Source organism: Tupaia chinensis, unplaced genomic scaffold (genome assembly GCF_000334495.1).
Source record: "Tupaia chinensis unplaced genomic scaffold, TupChi_1.0 Scaffold000366_1, whole genome shotgun sequence".
Lineage (NCBI taxonomy): Eukaryota > Metazoa > Chordata > Mammalia > Scandentia > Tupaiidae > Tupaia > Tupaia belangeri.
Genome location: NW_006159863.1, coordinates 2,459,354 through 2,469,887, shown reverse-complemented (window position 1 = coordinate 2,469,887; position 10,534 = coordinate 2,459,354). Strand labels below are relative to the sequence as shown.

Here is a 10,534-nt window from a genome sequence, read left to right as displayed (position 1 = left end):
TTTTTTTTTTTTTTTTTTTTGACATTTCTAAATCAACCCCAAATCAGGCAGGCAGGTTACCATAGCAACTGTTGTGTGAAGGAGAGAAGGGCCAGGCTGTCTGGGACCATTTCACTCAGGCAGCGCCAACACCCCCCAGGTGGCTTGAATTAAGCTCCAGGGCTATGAGGTTGTCAGGACAATTGTTTAAAATTGTCATGGATGTTAGGCAGGGATATTGCCTGAGGAGGAGAGAGCTCCACAATGCCAGGATGAGAATTGCAACATCTGATTATTGAAATAATAGGCCTTTTCTTATTTTAAAAATGTTTCTTAAAAATCAGCATAGAATGCAGTATGTTTGCCAGACAAAGAAGACATTTATTACAGATCTTCCTAGACAGAAACCTTCTAATTCATTTTCTTATTAAATTCACAACAGACTTGTTTAGGAAACCTAACTGTGGTTAACATATATAAAAAATAAAATGTATTGTCTTGGGACTAGCCGGTGGTATGGTGGTTAAGGTGCTGGATTCCCACATGGCCGAGAGTGGTTTGAGTCCCAGACTTGGTGGCTTAAAAACCATACCTACTGTGAGGGCGGAGTGCATGTGGTGCACGCCCAAAATCCTGAGAGGAGAATGAAGGACAAGAGATTGTGGTGCGGCCATCCCCCCAGGGGGTGATTTCTCACTTTCCCTCTGGGGAGTGTATGTACCCTATGGCAAAAAACAACAAAAAAGGTTAAGATGGTAATTTTTTTTTTTTTAGGTTTCTGCCATAGGGCATGCACATTCACTGAAGAAATTCAGAGTGAGACAGAGAGAGAGAGAGAAAGTGAGAAATCATACCCCAGGGGATATGTCCATGCCACAGTCCCTTCTCCTTCATTCTCCACTCAGGATTTTGGGTATGCACATACATATCTGGTGTGATTTTCAAGCTGCTGGGTACAGGATTTGAACTGCAGTCAGCCATGTGTGAGTCCAGCACCTTAACCACCACACCACCTGCTAGCCCCAATGTTATTTTAATATCTTCCAGGTCATTTGTTTTTGTTTTATTGACTAAAAGTCGTGTCTCTACCTCTCTGTCCACTAGGGGTAAATTCCTTCCTCGTGTACATGGCTTTCAAAGATCGCTTCCAGCTAACGGATTCCCAGGTAAGAAAGTCAGCTTTTCTGACTAGGCTCGCTGACATTTGGTGCATTCTGGCCTCTGCCATTGTCTGGGAAGAGCAGTCCTGGATGTGTGTTCATCCCTTAGCTTCATGGGAAATGGCTGGTGGATTCAGTTATTGAAAGGATTGAGCCCTTGGGGAGAGTGTGAAACCAGCCCCGCTCCCGGGTGCTCCTGTAGGCTCTGGAGCTGAGCCTCTGAACTGCCAGCCGTGGCACTGCCTGATGAGAGGTATGCTCAGAGCCTCCTTGGCACACCTGGGTGCAGAGCTGGGTGTCATCCGGAACTTCTCACTCCCAACCCCCATCTTCTAGGTTGTGTTGCCACAGTTAATTAATGAGGGCTCTTCCCCTATCAGATAAGGTCAGAAACATTGCCCTGGGGTGTGTTGAGGCCTGAACCTCAACGCTGCCCAGGCTCAGGAGAAGCAGCAAGAGTTACCATTTCTCATCTCAGGCGCATTGCCGTCAGGGAGGTGGCTGTCCCTATCCCTCATCCCCACTCTCCTCTCTCTCTCAGATATATGAAGTACTGAGTGTCATCCGAGATATTGGTGCCATAGCCCAAGTCCATGCGGAAAATGGGGACATCATTGCAGAGGTATGGGGCTTTATTCATCGTTTTTTCATCACCAGGGGGGCAAGTGACAGGCTCGAGAAAGTGAGACGACTTCTGTAGCTTAGCACCGTGGTAGGAAAGCAGAGGAGCCTGGCGTGCCTGTGTGATGGCTCTGCTCGCAGTCTCGCCAAGGACATGAGCACCGGTAACACACATGCTTCTTGGGGTGTTTGGCAGGACGTCCAGACACCTGTTTCTCTTCCACCCAGAGGCCAGTTTTCTCTGTGTTGTGATGCAGCTGCCCTGGGTGGGGTATAGCCATGCCGTGGTCACACACAGGCATTGAATGCTGTGGCCAAGGGCTGACAGCGCATAGCTTTTCACATCCCAGAGGGACAGCCGAGCAGCTGGGGAGGCTATGATTGACCCGTCCTGTGGAGGCAGGACGGGGAGCAGGGCAGTGAACTCTTCCTGGGGTGTCGGGAGGAGGGCCGGGCAGCCACGAGTGCCATCTTTACATCTTGCCTGAAGGTCTCTGACCGTCAGAGTCCTTGGAAGCACAGTTCTCCCTGATGGCCTTTCTTTAAACACCGCAGGAGCAGCAGAGGATTCTGGACCTGGGCATCACTGGCCCCGAGGGACACGTGCTGAGCCGGCCTGAGGAGGTGAACACTCGCGAATGGGATGCATGAATTGGTGTCCTTTGGGTGATGAGCAGAGCCAAGGGGAACTCACTTCCTGCCTCTGGGAGACACAGCTTCTCTGATACAGAGGAGCCCTGGGTATTGCCTATGTAGTCTGCAGAGGCAAAGTGAAGGGTTAGACTGAGCCTGGAGGCGAGAGCGTTGTGGATCATTTAACCTGAAGATTCCTCTATCTGTGTCTCATCTCCAGGCTCGTTCTTGGGTAGCTATAACCGTTCTTTATTAACATGTAGAATGTTAATAAAGAACCTAGATTTTAGTGGTTTGCGCTACGGCTTCCGAAAGCTTGCTAGTCACCCAAACACGGGGCATGGAGACCTAAGCGTCTTTCCAGAGGGCCAGCCAGTGGTGCAGGGGTTAAGGTGGCTGGATCCCACATGGCCAACAACACGATCTAGACTGGTTGCTTGAAAAACATACTGGCGTGTGTGCGCATGCCTGAGCTCCCAAGAGAAGAATGGAGGAGAACGGATTGTGCCACGGCCATCCCCCTGGGGAGTGGTTTCTCACTTTCCCTCCCTTTCTCTATCTCTCCAATGACACATGTGCCCTATAACCCACTAAAAATAAAACAAAAAAAAACAAAAACAACAATGAAAAAACTTCTACATATTGACAAAAGCATGAGAGGAATTGTGTTTTTTTTTTTTTTTTTTTCTTGCAAAGCCCGCATGGGGTATTATGCAATCAGCAGAGTTTGTGGACAGAATCCTTGACAGTTGTGGAGAGGTCACCCAGAGCAGGGGTCCTCGCTGGCACAAAGGTTGAGAAGCACCGTCTTGGATGATGCCTTAGTTAGAAAGGGTGCTTACATGTCACGTAAGGAGGAGTCTGGTTTTCTAAAGTACCATTTGCGGTCTTTAAATTCTTCTCCAGAAGTGACTGCTTAATGAAAGACTCGGGTCAGCCTCTAGAAGACCTCACCAAGAAATAGGTGGATGGCTTTGAGGGGACTCCTGGAAAAGCAAAGACTTTCCCCTTTATGGGAAAACGTGGCAGAGAGGGGGCAGAGCCAGGGACACGGGGACAAATAATCAGGGAGCTGGGTGGAAGCGTGAAATGAGGACTTGCTTTCCAGACACGGATGGAGGCAGATACTTGACGAAAGGACAGTGACGGGGACCACAGTCGCCAAGTCACAGAACTTTGGGGTTGGAATGGTCTCCCTAATGCCTAGAATTGTTGATGTGAGAGCCAGAATGGAAGGAAGTCTGCACCCCTAATAAGAAAGTAGGTTCAAGAAGGTTTGAAGTCGAAGCCATCTGCAGGCTGCCTGGGGTGGGGTGAGGAGGCAGGAGTATCTGCAGCCTTTAGGGGAAAGGATAAGGCTGGAAAAGGAGAGAGAAGGCAAGAAGCAGAAAGAGAGGAGGTGGAGGTGACTCCGGAAGGTTTCACACCCTGAAGGTTGACACTTTGTTCTGACCTCATTACGTGCTCGTGTGTGGACACACCACCCAAAGCATCCTCAACACCTGAGGCCTCAGGACATTCTCCTCTCCCCACATGCAAGGGCAGACGCCATGACTTTTTTTTCTTAATCTATCTGCTTGCTTGCTGGCTGTCTGTAGGGTGTACATGCTTACTGGAGAGGGACAGCGAGAGGGAGAAAGTGAAAAAATCACTCCCAGGAGGATGGCCCCGTTGCCATCCCTTCTCCATTGTCCTCTTGGGATTTTGGACACACATGCATGTGTGCCTGGCATGGTTTTTCAAGCTGCTGGGTCTGGGCCTTGACACTCACAGTAGGCCATGTGGGATCTAGCTCCTTAACCACCACACCACTCGTTGGCCTCGACATTTTAGATATTGCAGGGTCCCTCCAGGCCATGGGATATAGATTTTTTTATAACTGTCCCACCATCCTATGTCTACTATAAAGCTGAAGGGTGTCCAAGAACCGGCATGAGGGTGAAGGAGGGCAGAGGTGATGTTTTTAGGTCCCTGCCTTAACTGGACGGTGATTCCAGGCAGCTTGTAGGACTGGGAGGGGGAGCTAAAACTAGCTGACACTGAAAGTACCTGGGAGACTCATTTTGTGCACATGCGTGTGCACACAGACACCGTGCAGAGGCACACATATGTTCATACGTGCCACAGATGGGTACACTGTCATGTATACACAGTGCATTCAGGTACACACACACACACACACACACACACACACACACACACTTGCACACGTCCCATTCCATAGATGCCTCAAGGGTCCTTTCTGTGGCTTCCTTTCTCCTTGCAGTCTGGCTTCTGTAGATGCTTGAACCAGATTCCCCAGGATCATCCCTTTGGGGTGGTTTAAGCCACTATCTCCCTCAACTCCAACCTTTGGAGTTGTTCCTACATTCAGTCTTGAGGCAGTTTGGGGATGAGGCCTTTGAGCTGCAAGGAATCCAGGAGAAGCAGAGGGACGACAGCCCACGTGGTGCTTGAAGCTCCATTCAAAGCTAGCATTTCCGAGCACCTCACCGAAGCTTTGCAACCACCTGTGCAGGAGGCCCCACTCCAGGGGGCACCATGCAGGTAGCCTGTGTGGCTGCGTCCAGGAGACACATTTGTATTCCAGCTCCCGTGCTGGGGCTGCCAGGGGTATACTGCGGTGGGGCCTTCCTTATTGCCATCTCCCATGTGAAGAAACTGCAGTGGTGTGATGCTAAGTGACTGCTTCATACTAGGAAGCTAGACATGCAGTGTCCTGCCTGTACCCACAACCCCACCCCAGCATGTACACACACACACACACACACACACACACATGCGTGCACAGGCATATGCCCATGCTCAGCTTCTAAACAGAGGGCCCATGTGACCAGTGGTAACACTTGAGAATGAGCTTCATTAGTTTGTGACTGGGGAGCCAGTCCCCAGATCCACGTGTCCAAGTGACTGAGAAGATGTTCTGAGAAAAGCAAATGTCACCATGCTGGTTACATGGGGCTCCCTCTGAGACCCACTCGTACCTCAAGTGTAGAGCCTCCCAAGAGGCAGGCTTCCCTCCCTCCCCTGCTGTGTGCAGAGCAGGGTACGGGAATGGGAAGCGAACCTGCCTTGGGTGTACTGAAAAGACCAGCGTACCAGAGTGGAGTTGTCTGGTTGCTGTTTTGACCAGAGAAATTAAAACCATTTTCACATGCTTGGGCACAGGAGGCTTCTCTCCTGGGATCCCCAGCAGCAAATTATGAGGGCCCCTCCGGGGGTCAGCGGACCTGGGAATGCAGTAATATGGCATCTCCTTTCAGCTGATGTCAAGGCACCTTCTTTCGACCAGGGACCATGCTTCACGCATCCCTAGGTAATTTCACCCAATAACAGCCCTGTGAGGTGAGGAGGGTGACACAGGGGTTGGGGACTCTCACAGCTTGAATGACGGCCAGCTGAGGTTAGAAATCCTGTCCCTAAGCATCCGCCAGCGCCTTCTCCCAGAGGTGCTGTGGGTAGTTTTCGTTTTGTCCAGGGGCATCTGTTGTGTGTTAAACAGTATGCGGGTGATAAAGAGCATAAAATATGGAACAATTCAGAGTGAACTTGAGCATTACTGCGCAGCGAGGGAGCCAGCGCCAATACACAGGGCCAGTAGCTAACGACATGCAGACATGCAGACGTTCAGTTCTCTGCGGCTGTGCCCTCCCCACCGCCCACACTGTGCTGGTTCCTCTGCACTTGAACTTCCTGAGATATGCTCCTGCCACTCTATACGCTTTTCCCCGACTCATTGTGAGAGATCCCCTGGGAGGACTTCCCCTGGCTCTTAGCTGAGAAGACTGAAAAGAAGACTGTAGAGAATATGAAATCTAGAAGTTGCTTCTCCCTGACTCGGCGGGTGGTGACTGAACGGGTGTCCCTGGACAAACCATCGCCTTCTCTGGGCCTTGGGTTGCTTCGTCCTTAAAATCAGTAGACCCCATGCCTACGTGTGTGTGTGTGCCCCGACTCCTGGTGGTTGGGGAAGGAGGAATGGAGGAAGAAGAATTGCAGCCTGTCCAAGCCCCAGTGGAGTGTGTGTGGGGTGCTTTTGCTCTTTTTTCTCCTTTCTCTCTGGTGAGCGCACATACCCCTCTGGCAATTAAAAAAAATTTAAAGCAGAAGGCAAGACTACATGAATTCCAAAATTCCTAAGAGCCCAATAACAAGGTGAAGAGATTGCTTTGTTTTTGTTTTTACTAGAGCGCACATACACTTGTCAGAGACAGGCAGACAGGGAGGGAGAGAAGAAAACACTCATCCCTGCCCCCCACGGAAGATGGTTACATCACAATCCTTTCTCCTTCACCTCTCCCTCTTTTCAGGATTTTGGGGACACACGCACACTCACACTCCCACACACACACAAGCCCAGAGTATATCATTTCAGGCTGCTGAGTTTGGGACTTGACTCACACCATCAGGATTCTGGCTGCCTTAACCACCAGGCCTTGCAGCTGGCCCAAGCAGAAGAAATTTTATCTTGAAGCAATTGTAGCATTTTTATAATATTTTAAAGTGATGTTATTTCAATCAGAGTTTGGAGTTGTGTAACAGCAGGTTGTGTTTTGTAGCAAAGGCACAGATGTATAAAGTCAGAAGGGTGACATGGAACGTGGAGACATGGGATTAGTGACCATTTCTTCCAGTGTGCTTGTATTTTAGGACAGTCTCAGTCCAGCTCCAGGCCAGACTGGGGCACGAACTCACCTCACGGAGGATGAGCAAATGCAGACAGGTCCTTGGTACCCCGATATTTCCCACCAAAGCCAGCCTTAATCAGTTAGTTCTCTGGCGTTACTGAGAGTACCTCTTTGCACACCCAGAAGTGTCCGTGTTGGGACAGTAAATTGGGTGGTCGCCGGTGTAACTGAGAAGCGCTCAGGGTTCACGTGGAGTCCTTTTCACACTTCACACCATGGACTGTGTCATAGCAGAGCTGTGGGACGCCCTGTTCCGTACTGCCTGGACCAGACGCTCTGCCGTTGTCTTCAGGCCCAGGAGAGGGAGGGCATATCCTTCTGCTCTCCCAGGAATGACAAACATTGGGGTGTCCAGTAAGCTTTTCCAAGAGCCATTTGCTTTGCTTCTGGATTTCTAGACATCCCTCTTCACATAGTTGCGAAGGCAGTAGGCTTCATGCCACTAAATTAGATTACCAGTTAATGCAATTGCAGAATTTTAAGCTCTAGGCCAAGCTCTTGTAGACACAGGGTTAGCTAAGTTAATTCGCTCGGCAGCTCAGTTATTTCTTGGGCAAACTAACAGCTCTTTGCCTCGCTTTAATTACTATTACCATAAATGCAGTCATTTATTTGTTCAGTAAACATTTTTGAGTACCTTCTCTGAGCTAGGCACTCCACTGGCGACATGGGTGAGGCATGAAGGATGCAAAATAATGAGGAAGGCTCCACCCCTCTCCTCAATGAGCCTGAGCTTCAGATTTTGAGAGGACTGAGAGAGAGCTAGGTTTTTTTTTTTTTCTTTTTTCTTAATGTTAGAAAGCATATAAACGAGCAGAGAGGGAAGGAGAGAGGAAGGGGAGGACTCTCAAGATCCCCTTTCCCAGCCCTTCAACTCTTCAAGATCTTGGGCGACTGCACGTGTGCCTGGCTGTTTTCAGGCACACCCAGGATCTGAATCTGTGGCCACCCATATGGCTTCCAGCCTTGCAGGACACTTGTATTCTGGCTGTGCCACTGTGGCTGGACCCCAGTGACCCCACTGACTTTCTTTTTCTTTTTTTTCTTTTGAGAGTTTTTTTGCTCTAGGGTGCATGCACTTGCCAGGAAGACAGAGAGAGACAGACAAAAAGCAAGAAATCACCCCCCAGGGGGGAATGGCCATGCCTCAATCCCTCTTCCTGCATTCTCCTCTCAGGATCTTGGGCATGCACGCACATGTGCCCGGTGTGAGTTTAAGCCACTGGGTCCAGGATTCCAACCGCAGTTGACTACATGGGAGTCCAGTGACATAGCCATTGAGCTAACTGCTGGTCGTCCCCCCCCCCAGCAGTAACTTTCTAAGATTCACAGTATACAATTCTGGCTGTTCCTCTTGTGGCCCCATAAGCACGTGTTGCAATTTCTCTGAAAGATACAATTCGATCCAGAACACCTTACCTGGCGAGAGATTCAGCAGTCATCACTTGGATCTTTTTTATTTTTAGTTTGCTGTAGGGTGCATGCTCTTGCTGAAGAGAGACTAAGAAGAAGAGAAAGAGAGTGAGAAATCACTCCCTGGGGGTGGTCATGCTGCAGTCACTTCTTCACTCTTGTCTTAGGATTTTAAGCGCACACGCGCACGCACGCACACACACACACACAGAGTGTGTGTCTTGCAATCTGGGACTCAAATCCTCTCTAGAGGACCCAGCCACCTTAACTGCCACTCCACTGACTGGTCCCGCTTGGATCTTTGAAATAGCATTCCTTACAGTGTCCTGTTTATAGAACGAGATGATCTATTAGAGTTGTTGTCCCAGAAGGTTGTACCAGTCTGTGACAAGCTGGCCAACCATGCTCATATCTCACACACAGGGGACCATTGGTCACACAAATGCTGGCTGCTGCGTTCCTAGAACCCTGTGAGGCTACATTGTTTGGCGAGTGATGCTGGCTTTGTCCCTGAGCATCTGACAGGGGTTTCTTATTGGAGTCTGGACGCAACGCCATGGAAGCAGAATGAGCGTATGGAACTCAGAGGAGTCAGGGTTGGCCCTGGTGGTTCTCAAACATTGGCAAACATGAGAGTCACCAGGAGTTCTTGAAACCCGTATTGCTGGATCCCACTCCCAGATGGGATTAGTCTGTGGGTGGGGCCAGGGCTGAGAGTTGTATTCCCTGTAGACTCCGGGCTTTTGCTGATGTTGGGGACTTGCTTGGAAGAGGGCCAGGAAGGAATGATCCCATTTCTACCACCCAATATTGGGCAACATCGGGCACGTCCCATCACTCTGCAGCACCGCTTGGGCAGAACCTTGGGACCCAGCAGTCTGTCATTCATCCCAGCCACTCTGTGGGTGGAGGACAAAGGTAGGAGCTCGTGGGCGGGCTGAGTTCTCACGCCACGCTGCTTTCCTGTAGGTCGAGGCTGAAGCCGTGAATCGTTCGATCACCATCGCCAACCAGACCAACTGCCCCCTGTATGTCACCAAGGTCATGAGCAAGAGTGCGGCTGAAGTCATCGCGCAGGCCAGGAAAAAGGGTGAGCGCTGCCCACTGGGCTGTCCGACTGGGCAGGTTTGGAGGTGGTGAAGGGGGGGGGTCCTCCAGAGAGGCTCCTTTTCCAGACCCTCATGCCAAGTGGGCCACTTTGATCACGTTCCAGCATTAACCTAATTACAGCGAGCGAGGCAGGGAGCTCCAGTTTCCTCCCTTTGTTCCACTGCTGCAGCCTTGTTCGTGTCTATTTAAAGCCATGTGCACGGCCAAGGCTGGGTGGGCAGGCACGTTCCCTTCTGTCCCCCACCCCGTGCCCCCCACTGGAAAAGGTGGATTTCATTTGCTGCAGTCTAAATAAACTAGGTCCCTACATAGCTGATGTCAGATTCCACCTGCCACCGAGTCCTCTTGGGGAACGTTACATTGCCAGGTGCATCTCCTGTCTGTGGCTGGTAGGAATTTCTACTGGGGTACGTAAGGGCTAGGTTAGAGATGCTCGAGGGGTCTGGGGGGGTAAGTTTGCTCCAAACACTTTCATTTCCAGTATTCGAGTGCTTGAGTTATTCCCTGTTAAGACATTTTTTTCTTTGCATTATGGGCGGAAGCTGGTTCTTGGTCATTACTAGGAGGACCAGGGAGAAGGTTTCTGGAAACGAATTCACTCTATGCGTGCCCAGCACTTGCCCGCGAGGACGTGCCGTGGAGCTCCTTATGTTACGAATGCAGCAGAGCCCTGTTGTCACCTGCTGCGGACTCGTGAATTTGGATAATCACAGCGCCAGATTCAGGGTTGGGCATTAGCCAGCTTCATGAATGGAAGAGAAGCCTGAGAACACACACTTGACTTTGATGGTGGATCTCAGCTGGATCTGAAATGAATGTTATCAAAGGGCCTTTCTTCCCATCATGCCTTGCACCCCTTTGCTGTTCTTGTATCTCTGCCCCTCTGAATCTCTGTTTCTCTTCATTTTCTCTCCTAATTTTCTCTTTCCC

The 10,534-nt window shown here is 50.2% G+C and overlaps 1 protein-coding gene across 1 annotated transcript in view; it reads left to right on the top strand.

Annotated features, from left to right (window-relative positions):
• DPYSL2 (dihydropyrimidinase like 2) overlaps positions 1 to 10,534 on the top strand; it is an 88,101-nt gene that overhangs the window by 54,072 nt on the left and 23,495 nt on the right. The window contains exons 5-8 of the mRNA XM_006153240.3: positions 1,084 to 1,145; positions 1,681 to 1,761; positions 2,316 to 2,384; positions 9,464 to 9,584. Of these exons, the coding sequence (XP_006153302.1) occupies positions 1,084 to 1,145; positions 1,681 to 1,761; positions 2,316 to 2,384; positions 9,464 to 9,584 (333 nt within the window). The remainder of the gene's footprint in view (positions 1 to 1,083; positions 1,146 to 1,680; positions 1,762 to 2,315; positions 2,385 to 9,463; positions 9,585 to 10,534) is intronic.